This window comes from the organism of the source record quoted next, unplaced genomic scaffold, assembly GCF_019419815.1.
Source record: "Pyrus x bretschneideri cultivar Hongxiangsu unplaced genomic scaffold, Pyrus_bretschneideri_v1 Contig41, whole genome shotgun sequence".
Taxonomy (NCBI): Eukaryota; Viridiplantae; Streptophyta; class Magnoliopsida; order Rosales; family Rosaceae; genus Pyrus; species Pyrus x bretschneideri.
Window position 1 is genome coordinate 608,862 of NW_025999735.1, and position 14,909 is coordinate 623,770.

Genomic DNA, 14,909 nt, shown 5'->3' on the forward strand with positions numbered 1-14,909 from the left:
CATACTCACTCGAGATTATGAAGTTAAATTTCACAATCTATTTGTTATCTTTCACTTTATTTTGGTTAACACTAATTTCCTCTGACAAATACCACAAATACTTGCATCTGGAAGCATGCTTGAAAAGCTAAAGTTGAGATGTCCACTTTCATACCGTAGGGAAAGTTTGAGAAGAAAAAGGGGAGAGGAAATAAAGCCGTTAGATTAATCTGATGGTCTATATTAAATAGGATGAAAATTAATTATGATAAATTTGAATATAAAAGAAAAGGTGAAAATTATACTTACAACTCATAACGTGGCAAGCTTTGAGTGGATAATATTGCTACTCGGTATATCTAGTGGCAAGTTATGCTATGCACAAGTATTTTTTGGTAAAATTAGACTAAATGACAGTTTTGTAGGGCAAATCAATTAATAAGCCAATCACAAAAATTGGATGTTAGATCATACTTGTTTATTCTACTTTGTTATCACACTGTAATCTTAATGAAAAACTTTTAGAAATGTTATGTGAAATTTTACATTTTTTTTTTAATTTGTCATTAAGCAATTGTCGTATCAACTTTTCGAAATCATTAATTTATCATTTTACTTTAACTCCGTTAAGTTTTTCATCCAATATAAATCATATGCCTAGCACATGACTTGTGTCTAGGGTTATTTCGGACTTTCAACATCCTTTTCACAAGTTCTTTACTTCTCTTTAATACAAACCCTTAAACTTTGGGCTCTAGTTAAAAAACATGGAGTATTTAGATCTTTTGAATAAACGATATTATCTACACTAATGAAAAAGGGAAAATATCTAGATTTTAGAACTTAAATAAGATATCTTTTAGATTCTAACATGAATGGTTTGTAAATCTGATTTACGCATGTCCATTTAAAACTCAATGTTATGTCATATTAAAGTACTTATAGTATTAAAGTTCTTATCTTTTATATTAAAGTTCTTATTTTTACGGATACATTACTTTAGACTGAATTAGGAGTGGGAACGGCACTGTGCAATTTTGCCTCAATTTCACTTTATTTACGAGTTTGCCACAGGGCTGATTTCAGTGGCTCAATTTTTATTTACGAGTCTGCCACAGGCTATCTCTGCCGCTGATCTTGATGCACTCGTGTTGATGATCGCGGGATGGGAAGAACGACTGTAAAGCCGGCCTTTTCCACCTGCTTCTCAAATCCTCCTTGCCTCCTCCGTCTCGCAGACCCACGACACAGACGGTCTCGCCTCCGTCCTATCCTCCTCTCGCCTCCGTCGTCTTACTCCTCCTTTCCCTGTCTCTGGAATCCTAGAGTCATCTTCCTCACATGCAAGGCTATGGCCCTCTCAATTGAAACCAAAACGTGTCTCAGGTGCCTAACACAACCTCTCACTACTCACTCACATCAGTTGGTTTTTGTAATTTGAGCTTTTCTTTCTGATAAATTTGTATGCTTTCTGGATTTTTTATGGCAGTTTTGGACCTTTCCTTTTCTGAATTTGTATGCTTCTCCAGTTTTTTATTTTTATGGCAGTTCTGAGGAAGAGCACGAAAAAGGAAGAACCAGTATTAGAAGGTCTTCTCAAACAGTACTTCGATGATGTGAGTGCCTTTATCCTTTAACTTGGCCAAATGGGTGCTCAAATTTCATGTTTTTCTGTGATTATATGAGTAAATTTTTGTATTTTGTTTTTGGGTTTTGCCAAATTCAGTGGTGGTAATTATGGGTTTGGTATTGATTTTCGGTTAACAATGACTTTGGGGAAATTGATTGAGTCTGCATTCAATGTAACTTTTCATGCAGTTACATACTGTTGAAATAGAATTCGATTTTTTCATTCCCTTCTTTTTTTTTAAATGCAGTTACATTTATATGATATTTTACAGCATATATTCATCTTTTTGTTTCTAATTCTTCATGCAGTCTAAGCCATGAAGGATTTGATAAACCCACAATTGATAACAATGTACGGCGCCACCAATAATTTTGGACAAGGAACAAGTAAGTACCTGTTTGCTTCATTGTTCCAAAGAATTATGTAGAGATTGCTTTAATATCTTTGGCTTCTTGGCTATTTTTGGGGTGTCCGAGATAGGATTTAGGAGATTTGGTTTAGGGTTTGCACAAAGATAGATAGGGGTGTCCGAGAGAGATGTGGGAGGATTTAGGCGAGGGATTTCATGGATTTGTTTTGGGTTTCTTTTCTGTGATTTGCAGGCAGAGAGATGTGACAAGGGTGAGAGAGAGAGATGGGAGGATTTTCTGCGAGGGTAAAGGGAATGGGTAAGGGAGGTATGGGTATGGGTAGGGGATGGAAAAGCACTTCGTTTTCCATTTGCTCTGAAACCCGAGGGATTTCTGCAATTGCAGAGAGATAGAGACGGGGGTGTCTGTTGCAGACTGAGAGATGGGGGTGTCTATTAGGTGCCCTTTAGTTGTCACTTTTGCGATTTGTCCACCCTTGATTGTTGTGTGATTCATTCTCACGAGCGTTCTATGCACAAGGTTTCATATTATTCCTTCTAATTTTGATATTGTTGTGCTTAATTTCTTTTTTCTTTTATTGGGTGATTAGATTACAATTTACAATCCCCAATTTTTTATTTTTACTTTTTATGGCTCACTGTTATTTCTTTTATTATGTCGTATAGAACAAAGACTTTTTTGAATGCTATTACAGCTGCAGTTTCTATGTGTTCGATGGTGATATCGTTCTTTCCCACATGCGCTCTTTTCACTAGGTTTCATAATTTTCACAGGGGATACTCACCTGCTTACCCTATGGGCACGGGCGCCGGTGGGCTCGGCCCTTCTATCTCCTCCAACCGCAGGTGCATATATATATGTGTGTGTGTGTGTATGTCGTATCTACTTATTTGCATATTTGTTTTTGTGTAGGGTTTGTTCCTGATCAGTTTTCCTTCACTTTTAACAATCTATACAATTATATTGCTTTGGATTACTATTTCAAATTGAGGTTTTTAATGCATTTTGGAATTTTTGAGATTGTTGGAAATTTTAGGGTTTGATGATTTTTATTTCAAATATTCAGTTTTAAGTAGCATAATAACAATGCACATGGAGGACAATCCAGAGCCAGTGTAGCCACTATAAACACTAAGGATTCCAGTATTGCTTCTGCGCAACACGGCGGTGTACAAAATGGAGCCCGTGTACAGCCCCAATTACATGGTACAGATTTCTAAGTATCAGTTCTCTCTCACTCTAGAAAATTTATGTGTTTGAAGGAGTTTGGGAATCTTAGATAATTGTGTTCTCTATTAACATCTGAGTTGCTCATTTTGTTTGATTTTCATTTCTTGGCAATGTTTTCCTGCGACTGATTTAATGTAGGAGGTTCTGATACACCCGTTGCAAGCATGCTTCCCAGACAGCTGAAGCTTCAGCCTCCCAGAGAAGCTCCCGAACTGTTCCAAAGGCTCCAACTTCTCAAGAACACCCACTACGCTAGCGAAGGGTAAGTTCACACCCAAGACCATGGATTTTGTTGCACTCAGTGGTGGGGAATGTAGGCATATTTTCACTGTTATATAGCAATCTTATGATGTCAATACTAGATTCTCTCTCCCAAATAGGCGATTTAGTAATGAGTTTAATGTGCTGCTATATGATATATAAATAAATGCGAATAATCAGGTATTAACTTTTTTCTGTTGGTTTTAGCCCCAGGAGATGCGTTCAAGGGCTTTGCCTTTTAGTTTGGGTGTATAAGCCTTGGTTTCATGAATGGGATGCAGGTAATGTTATACGCTTGCGAGCACTTGAATAAAATTCTATAATTTCCTGTATTTCTAAGTGTGGAACAAATTTATAGCATGTTTTTAAAAGCACAAAGGTTGTATCCATCCTTTTCATCTCAATTTCTGATCATCCTAATTAGGGTTTTATTAATTAATTATGCTTAAATATTGATCAGTTCTAAATTCATTTGTTTTTGGTGTTTAGAATTATTGACGAGAGTACCAAAAAAGCAGCGGTTGTGGATCCAGTTGAACCTGAGAAGGTTCTGAAAGCAGCCCAAGAACATGGCTTCAGTATCAAGCTCATCCTCACCACTCACCATTACTGGTGTATTTAGACTTCCTCATCCAATCCCTCATATTCATACTGATATAATATATATATATATATATATATATATATATATATATTTGTTTTGGGTATTTTAGTACTTTCCAGAAATGGATTTATGGGGATTTATATCTTAGTTGGGTACATGATGCGGATTCATATTCAAGGAAAAATGATCCCGACTCTTAAGGTCTCTTTCTTGCGTCGATTGATCGTCTTGCTATGATTTTGAGTTGTTGCAATTAGATCTTGAAATTGTATTGTACGATTTAATTAGTATAGTGGTCCTCACAAATCACCACCAATGTAGCACCTAATTAATCGTATTCAATGTTGTGGTCTGAAAAGAAGCACTAATTAAGGGAGTAATATTTAAGGTTGGAGATAAAAGATTCGCTATAGCTGATAGCTCTAGATGTGTAATTAAGGTAAGGAATATATTTTGACTGATGCAACTGCATGCTCTTATGGATTTCCCCCAAAGATTGGATTTTCAGTTTTTGGGAATGTTAACAATTTAGTTTTTTGATCTTTTCTTGAAAGGATATGAAATTGTTTATAGTTAGGTTGAAAACCATATCAATAGATTCTTTATTTGGTTGGTCCAATCTGTAACAGATGAGATTGTTTTGTTTGATGTTTCAATCAAAATTTGATCTTTTTTTTTTGTGTGAAATTATAATGGAATCACAAATCAAGTATGTCTTAGATTCTTGGTTGCATACTCACCTTCCCACGACTATTATATTGTCTATTGACTGGATGCTTTTTTATAATTTCTAGGATCTACGGTTGCAATGCTTTTGATACATGCAGTAAGGAGGAAGCCACTACCTCTTATGGAGCTTCTTTGGCATGGTAAGTTGAAGTTGCATGTCATTTTTTTTTTTCGTTCATGGAATTCATTATCTTGCTATCTTGGCAATTAGCAATGTCTGACGATTGGTAAAATGTTAATAAATTTGTTGAAGTTTGAATCGTACACATGAAAGTGAATTTTAACAACTCTAACTTAGATTTCTTAATAATTTGATCCGTCTTTCTTTCATTTGTTTTCGACTATTTTACTTTTTTTCTATACAAGTACAACTATTGATCGAAAGCCACAGAAAATACCCAACGGCTGAGAAACTGTTTTTGTTACAAGAATAGATTGATTATGATAATGCTTAAATTTTGGGCAGTTAAATATATGTGTTTTGTTTGGCAATTACAATCACTTGCATGAAAATCCAATTGGATTTGTTCTGGTCTCCAAGAATTTTTCTTTGATTATTGATTAATTTATGTGGCATGAGTTTAGGTTTTGCTTTTCTGCCCATGTATATTTGATTTGAAATGGACAGCTCAATTTGCTGTATATAAATTAGTAATCAAAAAACTCCAAGGAGAGGTAAATTAGAAACAATGGTGGAAGAGTGATGGAGTTGAGGAGTCGATAGTTTACCGGGTTTACTTGAATTTCTGATTGATGTCCATGGTATTGATAGATCATTGAGACTGACTGATTGGTTGATTAATCACTAATTTGAAATACTTAAATTGTAACATTCTTTAATTCCTTTTCGTTTTGTATTTTCATTGGATTCGAAAAATGAAACGAATCCAATCAACTACTCAGCCTTCGAATATGTTTACATCTTATTGCTAACTTTAAATATGTTAATTTGTCCCCGTTTCTATAAAATTTTGTGCGATGTGAACAATGTGGGTTATTCTCAATCTTCTGATGGTGATTATTTGGCAACTTCTGCAAACATGGCTACTCAGCCTTTGAAATACAGAGCTGAGGATGAGAGCAGTCAGATGAGCTAGAATTGGGTTTGTATCATTCTAAATTATTCGTTTGGTTACCGATAGAAAATATGGTTGTCGAGTTCAGTTTTTTATTTTCATCATCTTAAACATTTTCCTTTGATAGCACTTTGTTTTGATTTTTGAACGAACTATATACTTTATCTTTATCTTAGGTCACAGTGTAATGTTTAACAATTGAATTTGTGAGATGGTTTAGCAATTTTTTTCAGAACCTTGCTATTCCTGCCAGATGCTCAAATATTATGTCTTCAACTTTTCTACTTTCCCTTTTTTGTGTTTTCCCTCATATAGTAGGCTGAGCACTTGAAACTATGAGTATAATACTGATGGCACAATACGATCTACAAATGAATGCTTTGTTATGCCATGCATATCCGTATATAGCAAGCAAAGTTTTACTTAATTGGTTCTTAGGTACTACACCGTCTTTTAAGTTAGTTTGTGTGGAAATTATTCATGCCTGTCCCGACTAATATGTTCAATTCCCGCAACAACGCTATTTTCTAGTAGATGACTATATAGTTCCGCATATGTTTAAGTTACGAATATTCGGATGGCGAATTCGATGCCAAATTAGACTGCCCATTGTGTGGTTTTGCCGAACTTTCCCTCTCCTTAGTATAAAAATGTCAATATACTAAAAAAAAGAAAAAAGTACAGATATTCAGTACACAAAAATATATGGTACAGACATACAAGTACGTAGATAAATATTAAAAACATTATAGGTCCATAAATAGGGAAAGAAACTCAACAAAAGAATGCACAAGTGCACAATATAAAAAATACAAGAGGAAGTATCCATTGGCATGAATTCTGGGATTTGGTATGAATATTTGGCGAAAGATGGATTTGAATTGGACAAGTTGCTCTTATTCTTAAAATCACAGCCACGATATTTTTTGATACCTCCAAAATTGTAAGAGCAAAAGCTCATATTATGTGGAAACCTAATATTTATTAGACCCTTAAATGACCTTGTAAAATGCAAACGTTAATTAAGAAATGTAAAAGAAAGCCAACTCAAAAAGTCAATAATAATCAGCTAATTTTAAGGAAAATGATCAAATTCAATATTCAATCTTATACACCTGGTTTGAATGAGAAACGCATCCTATTCCATGATGACAATCTAATTATGCCAAAAAAACATGTTGTGTTTGTTCTAAAAGCTTATGTGAACTATTAAAAGAGTACATTAAACTCACTAACATGGAGTTGTGGTTAACTGCCAACTTTGAGAATTCAACGCGGTCAATCATGTACACACAATAAAATGTGGTCAATCATGGCAATGTCTTTCATTTTATTGCTATCATATCAAAAATATTAGTCCATTGTTATCGTGTTCAAAATCAAAGGCACTAAGTAATGGTAAAAGAATGCTTAAAGTTCACAGCATTTTCTTCATCAAAAAAATTATAGATTGGAGGGTCCCAATGATTATATTTATTAGTCATCTTGAAAATGACACATAGAGATGAGAGCGTAGGTTGTTTCCTTTATTTGAACTAAGAATCCTCATAATATTGTTTTCCAGATCAACCCTTTTTTTGTGTTTTTTAAGAAACCTTGGAAATTTTTTTGGGAAATTTTATTCAGACCCATTTATCCTCTTTTTACACCCAACTTATAGTTTTTAATCTTGAAAGTCTGAATCTGCCCAACAATTTTCTTTCTACACCCATAATGAAAAAGAACAAAAAAATAAAATATAAAATTTCAACATTAAAAAACCTAGGCCATGCCATCACTCCAAACCCTAACCACCCCCAATTTCTACCCCTCCCCAACCCCCACCACCATCTTCTTATCACCCACAATGAAACCCCCAAAAGATCTCAGCCATCAATGTCCCTTTCACGACTTTTTGCCAGCCACACAATAGCTTTCTGTTCCATGCAGTCCTTCTAACATGTTCGAATTATGCCAAAATTGTCGAGGTGTTGAATCGGATTGTGTTGGACCATATGTTAATAATACCATTAATTTTTCCAAAAAAAAAATTAAAATATTGACATGTTTCTTTTGGGTTTTTTTAATCATGGGTTGTTGGGAATAATGTTCTAATTTCCAAATTGTTGTGGGTGGTAAGGGAGGTGGCGGCGGGGAGTTGGGGAGATTAGAAACTGGGTAGTTGAGATTTGAAGAGATAGGGTGGCTGAAGTTGCCTATTACTAAATTATTATTATTTTCCTTTTGTGCTTGTTGGGTGTAGAAAGAATTATTGGACACATTTGAAATTTCAAAATAAAAAATAATAAGTTAGGTATAGAAAGATGATAAATGGGTCTAAATAAAATTTCCCCTTTTTTTTTTGTCGAATGCAACTTATTAGAATGGCAGTGAAGTGTTGAAATGGCCTAAAAATTCCAAAAAAAGGTATATTAGTTTACATGACATTTCAAAAAAATTGGGAAATGTTATTGACACTCCAAAAATCTCATTCTACTCTCCTCACAAGTGTATTTTTCTTTCCAAATATAGAAAGTTAGGAGTGTAGAATGAGATTTTTAGAGCGCCAATAACAATTCGCAAAAAATTAACCAATTATAATTGATGAATATGCATGAGCATGAGCTTCGTACGAAAAAGCAAAGACTTTGTATTATTTCAATTGAATTATTAAATTGTGTTTCTTTTTCTTTTCAAACTTTTGTAAAATAATAAAGTAAAAGGAAACATGTAGTGGTAAATATTTAGTGGTGGAATTTGTACGAAAAGAAGACTGGCTAACTGGCAATTGCTTCAGCTTGGACGCTGATTCGATTACTTAGTCTCGAGGGGAATTTAAATACCTTTCCAGTTTCCACAACTTTTCTTTTTGCAAAGGACAATAATGGAAGGCTCTCACTTTATTTTATGGTCTCCCTGAAGACTTGGGAGTTTTCTTCGTGGAAAGGGTTTCATGTTCGACAAAATTGTTACTATTAAGTTTAACCAAAGTTGGGTGCGAATCGTATATATTATGGTGTGAAAAATCCTAAAGAACTAATTCTTATTGATCTCTCACAACTTTCTACTATTTCCAAATTCTTATTGATTTTTCTAGTGAATTTATACCACAAAGAAAAGAAGATAAAAAAGTAAAAAAAAAAGAAATCGAGAGGCATACATAGTCTCTTGGTCTTCCCTAAGCTATCTTTAATCATATCATTATATGCGACTCACCCTCTATTGGAAGGTGCGTGTACTGGTCTCTTCAACTTCCTGTCCGTCTTCTATTTTAACATGATCATTCACCCCCTCCCCCACAAACCATAGAATTTGAATAGGGAATGCCAGAAAATCGATGATACTGCTCCACTGAAGAAATAGAGCAAGTGTAAGAAATGGAGAAGACTAACGTGAGCAACAAGAAACAAGTTACAGACAAAAGAAGCTTGCTCGATCTGGTTTTCTCTTGGTCTCTCGGCGATGTTCTCAACAACAAACTTTACAAAAACCAGGTTCGTAATTTCCTTCTCTTTTAGAATTTGATTCAAGTGACATTCTAATAAATCTGTCCAAACTAAGGTGATGGGGATTTTTCCCAAAAAAAAAAAAGTGATGGGGATTCAAATTTTTTGCTTCAGAGGCGGAAGGGAAGCTATATCTTTGGCCAACTTGGCCACCGATCTATTTTGCTTGAGGCCAATTTTGTCTTCCAAAAAAAAAAAAAGAAAAAAAAAAAACTTAGATATAGCAATAAGTATTCCGTGTTATTGTTTGATAGAAGGGTTTATCATTGTCAGCATGCATGACATTTGGTTTCTCACCATGTATATATTTGATGATGGTGGCATGTATTAGTTTAATGGAACTTGAAGAGATTCCTGTTTTTTTTTTTGGTCAAATTTTTACTGGATTTGTTCACTTAATTAACAGGTGCCTACGATTCCTAAGACCTTCTTGAATGTGAAAAGTTATTTGGAATCATTCGTTCCTTCACTCATTGAGGAAACACATGCTGATTTACACTCGAATATGATCACGGAACTGTCGCATGCACCTACTTGTGAAATATTGACTCTTGAATGTTCGAAAGGTCATAAACCTCCCAAAAAATTGTTCTATGATATTGTATATAAGAGAGATACAGAAGCGGATCAGAAGCACAACGGATTAATGTACGAGCCACAGGTTGGAGATCTCATTGCCTTGACGGATGTTAAACCGAAATGTGTTGATGATTTGAACAGGTCCCCAAGACACTATGTTATTGCTTATGTTAGTAAAGTACCTAATCCTGATGAATTTCCTGATGCTCATGAGTTCCAAATACTCTCATCCAAGCCTATCGATTATGGAGAACAAGACGTACAAAAGAGCAAGAGACAAAAACATTTTGCAGTTTATCTCATAAACATGACAACAAATCTTCGTGTGTGGGGTGCCTTGAACTCAAAAGAGGGAAACACAGAAATTATTCAGAAAGTTCTCCAACCCAGTTCACATGTATGTATCTGGCTTTGGACTCATATAATTTCTCTCAACATTTCATTTATTTTTAAGCTTCACAGTTCACATTAGTTCCTCACTAAACGTTATGTTTCTTTCTGTACAGGATGCGAATTCTTGTACTACTTGCTCTCCCATACAAAGTTACTCCCCTGACCTTTCTACCATTTGGCCCACTATTTCCTCTCACAAACTAAATTACTCCCAAGAAGCTGCAGTTTTAAACTTTATCGGTTTGAGTAAATGCCATCATCAGAATGATGTCAAATTGATTTGGGGTCCTCCAGGTACTGGGAAGACAAAGACAGTCAGTCTGTCTCTCTTTGCCCTCTTTATGCTCAAGTGCAGAACACTAACATGTGCTCCCACCAATATTGCGGTGTTAGAAGTTGCAACCCGGCTCAGGGGTCTGGTTAATGGGTCACTTGAGTTTGGAAAGTACGGACTTGGAGATATAGTTCTCTTTGGGAACCGGAAGCGAATGCAGGTTGATGATAAAGCTGACCTTCTTGAGGTATTTCTCGATCATCGTATTAAAATACTGATCAATTGTTTGAGGCCCTTTTCTGGATGGAAGTATCTGTTAAGTTCAATGATACGTCTACTTGAGGAACCAGATGAAGAGTACTCTTTATATTTGCAAAAGAGAGCAGAAAAACAAGAACAGAGTGCTCAAGGAAATGAGAAGAAAAACACAAAGAGAGCAGAAAAACACAAAGAGAGTGCTCAAGGAAATGAGAAGAAAAACACAAAGAGAGCAGAAAAACACAAAGCAAGTGCTCAAGGAATTGAGAAGGGTACTAAAGGAAACAATGAAAGCGTAAAAGAGGATGATCCATTGACGTTTGAGGAGTTTGTGAAGAAAAAGTTTGATTCAATTTTTGAGTCACTGAAGATCTGCATGGTAAATTTGTACACTCACTTACCAACTTCTTGCATTCCACTGAAGGTAGTGAAGGACATGGATGAAGCTTCGGGTTTGCTCAAGTCCTATAAATCTTCCATGCATCGTATCAGTGTTGCTAAGGAAGGTTTAAACTTAGTCCTAAAAGATTTCAAAGTTTCAGGAAGCATTGTCGGTCGCTTTATACAGTTGGGAAACAAGTGTGTTTGTAAACTGAAGTTGCTTCCTCAGAAATTTGGTGTCCCAAAAACTCTTGATTCTTATTCAATAAGAACTTTCTGCTTGCAAAATGCTTGCTTAATATTTTGTACTGCATCAACTTCTGCCAAATTGCCTAATGCATTACCGATGAGACCACTGGAATTGTTAGTCGTTGATGAAGCTGCTCAGCTTAAAGAATGTGAGTCTGCAATTCCTTTACAACTGTCTGGTATCCGCCATGCTATTCTAATAGGAGATGAGCGGCAACTCCCTGCTATGGTTAAAAGCGAGGTGTTATTTTTATCCTTCATGTTCTTTACTTTTTCAAATTACTAGTATAACTTGTATATTATTGTAACATTATAATAATGAAATGGATCATATCATTAGAGAGCGAAAGTGGCTGAGTTTGGAAGAAGCTTGTTCGAAAGGATGACAAAGTTGGGACACAGGAAGCATCTTCTCAATATCCAATATAGGATGCATCCATCCATCAGCTTATTTCCAAATATGGAGTTCTATAACAATGAGATATTAGATGGTCCGAATGTCACTGAAAGAAGCTATCAGAGGTGCTTCCTCAAGGGAAAGATGTACCAATCTTACTCCTTCATAAATATAGCCAATGGAAAAGAAGAATTTGATCATGGTCATAGTCAGAAAAATATGGTCGAGGTTGCTGTGGTCTCTGAGATAGTTGCAAGACTTTACCAAGGTAATTCTATTGTTGTCTAATCTCATTGATATACTTATTTTGAGAATTATCGCAGGAAGTTTGTATATAAATATACAAAACCTAGTTCTTGTTAATTTTCTTTTCTTGGCTGCAGAATTCATCGGCACCAAGAAGAAGGTTAGTATTGGAGTCATATCACCATACAAGGCTCAAGTTTATGCAATTCAAGAGGGTGTGAAAAAATACAGTAAAAAGTGTAACCCTCAATTCTCTGTAAGTGTGCGGTCTGTTGATGGGTTCCAAGGTGGTGAAGAGGATGTGATAATTATCTCCACTGTCAGATGTAACGTGAAAGGTGCAATTGGTTTCTTGTCCAACTGTCAAAGGGCAAATGTTGCACTTACACGTGCACGGTAGTACTTTTATAGAATTACGTTACATACAATTATTCATGATGCAGCTTACTTTGAAATGTCTTAGTTACTGGAGGTTTTGAATTTAGTGGTTTTGATTGTGTCTGTGTAGGTATTGTCTTTGGATATTGGGGAATGCGTCGACTTTGGTTAACAGTGACTCTATCTGGAAGAAGCTAGTCCTTGATGCCAAGAGACGCGATTGTTTTCACAATGCTGACGAGGACAAGAACTTGGCACAGGCTATTGCTGCTGCCCTGCTGGAGGTTGACCGATTTCATGCTCTACTTAGTATTGAATCTCTGCTGTTCAAAAATGCGAGATGGAAGGTTTGCTGCTATTCATCCATTTAATTTTTTTACTATATGTTGCTGTTCTATACTAAACAATGTACAACGTCGAGGCCTGCAAAAGTATTATGTTAATTTTCTGCAGAATTTTATTATTTAATTGTCTGTTAATTTCGAAAGAGGGAGAGGAAGAACATCAGTAAATAATACGAGAACACAACGGGATCATCCCTCTTTAAAGAACATTTCTTCTTTTTTACATTATAAAATGCAGTGTGATGTTTGGTTGTTACAATATTGTTTGTCAACCTCTTCCATATAGGTTTGCTTCACTGATGAATTTGAGAAATCATTAGCAAAGATTAAAGACACTCTGGTTCGTCGAGAAGTGCTTAATCTACTAACGAAGCTTTCAAGTGGATGGCGTCACGCACACAAGGATAAGGGAATGATGGTTCATGACGGGACTTCTTCTCAACTGTTAGAGAAGTATAAAGTCAATAGGCTGCTGAATCTCATTTGGACTGTGGATATTCTTCAGGAGAAATCATATTACATCCAGGTTATGAAGGTTTGGGATATCGTGACATCTTCGGATATACCTAGACTAGCAAAGCGTCTTGACAACATTTTTGGGACTTATACAGTGGATAAGATGAATCGTTGCAAGCACAAGTGTATTGATAAGTGCACTGCTGTTCCAATGAGATGGCCGGTGGATTCTAGTAGTTGCCATGAAGCTGATCCTGTGGAGTTCCTTTCAAAACCATTATCTTCACTCAGTCTAACAGATAAACCCGAATCATCAACATCAACTTCTGGGTGAGTGTATATCTACTTCAACCATATATATATATATGTACATATATATGTGTGTGTGTGTGTGTGTGTTTGTTGTTATTTAAAATTTTTACTTTCGTTTAGGAAGTCAATTCTGCATGTTGCATTTTCTCTTGTTCATGTCAATTAGCCAAGGTGAAGTTTGTATGCTTGATGAATCCATTTAATTTTAAACCATTGCATATCTTGCCAGAAACTCTAGTTCCAATTTCCAAAAAATTACGTATCCTTGCAAACTTCATGACAGTTTTTATCCAACGTGCACCCCATCTGATTCAAAATACAAGATCACTGTCGAGTTACTTATTTTTCTGAAAGCTGTAGGTATTTCAAAGAAGCATCAAATACTGTAGGTTACTAGTTCTGTCACAGATTCTACACTTCCCCTTGTTCGTATCAGTCATTGATGGTGAAGTTTGTAGAACTTAAATCAGTTTTTTATTTTATGTTTTATAAAAGACTGAGTTATATGTTTCGCTTGAGGAATTGATTCAAAAGCATGCCGATTGCTCGATGGATCAATACAACTTGTTTTTCTGCATATTATTGTTACTTCCCACTGATTAAACAAAATGCAAACATGAAATATATATAAATTGGCTATGTTGTGCCCCACTAGTTTTGAAACTACATCATCTTCTGTAAGTTGGGTATGCAAAACCTAACGAAGTTTCCATCAGTTATTTATTTTCTTTGGTGTGCTGATTTTGTTAGGGTGGCTATCAAAACAGAGAAACAGTCTACACAATCCCTTCTCACTCCCAAAAGCCGTTCGAAGACTCATGCTAAACAAAGAGGGCAATCACCGAACGTAGAGGTTGGAGTCTGGAGACCGTGTGTTCTTTAAGGTTAAGCCTTGTTATGGAATTAAACGGTTTGGCAACGGCAAAAAACTTGCTCCCCGTTCTATTGGACCTTTTGAAGGTTTGAAGCTAGCTGGTGATGGTGATGTTTCTTATAGATTAGCTCTTCCACCTTACCTATCTAGTAGTATCTATGATGTGTTACATATATCTGCATTAAAGAAAAACATTGCAGTTGTTTCGCATGTTTTGAATTGGTACAATTTGAGCATTCAAAAACATCTGCTGTGTGACGAGAAGCCAGTTAAATTGTGGATCGAAAAATATCTAGAATTCTTGCTTGATGGGAAGCCTTCGTATTTTGGCCAGTAATATTTTTGCAAGGAGGGTGAATTGTAAACTCAAATTACGTTGGATGTATTTATATGTGGATTTTAG

The 14,909-nt window shown here is 35.5% G+C and overlaps 2 protein-coding genes across 10 annotated transcripts; both read left to right on the forward strand.

Moving 5' to 3' along the window:
* The first annotated feature begins 1,113 nt into the window (after positions 1-1,113).
* LOC125469264 lies at positions 1,114-6,004 on the forward strand. 9 transcript variants are annotated; one of them, XR_007251591.1, is made up of 8 exons: positions 1,217-1,365; positions 1,509-1,595; positions 1,918-1,995; positions 2,736-2,825; positions 3,047-3,186; positions 3,349-3,472; positions 3,685-3,752; positions 3,961-6,004. XR_007251591.1 is itself a non-coding variant. In XM_048566369.1 (6 exons), exons 1-6 carry the CDS (start codon positions 1,145-1,147, stop codon positions 3,021-3,023), a joined length of 579 nt encoding a protein of 192 aa, XP_048422326.1. In that variant the 5' UTR covers positions 1,114-1,144; the 3' UTR covers positions 3,024-3,040. The 9 variants fall into 9 exon arrangements, 1 of the variants encoding a protein (XP_048422326.1); XR_007251590.1 differs by having other exon boundaries at positions 1,218-1,365; positions 2,754-2,825; XR_007251588.1 differs by having other exon boundaries at positions 1,220-1,365; positions 1,924-1,995.
* A 2,891-nt stretch (positions 6,005-8,895) lies between these two features.
* LOC103933883 lies at positions 8,896-14,909 on the forward strand. Its single transcript, XM_009343585.3, has 8 exons — positions 8,896-9,353; positions 9,772-10,341; positions 10,451-11,740; positions 11,840-12,164; positions 12,280-12,538; positions 12,651-12,867; positions 13,151-13,650; positions 14,383-14,909. The coding sequence occupies exons 1-8, from the start codon at positions 9,237-9,239 to the stop codon at positions 14,513-14,515; spliced, it is 3,411 nt and encodes a 1,136-aa protein (XP_009341860.2). The 5' UTR covers positions 8,896-9,236; the 3' UTR covers positions 14,516-14,909.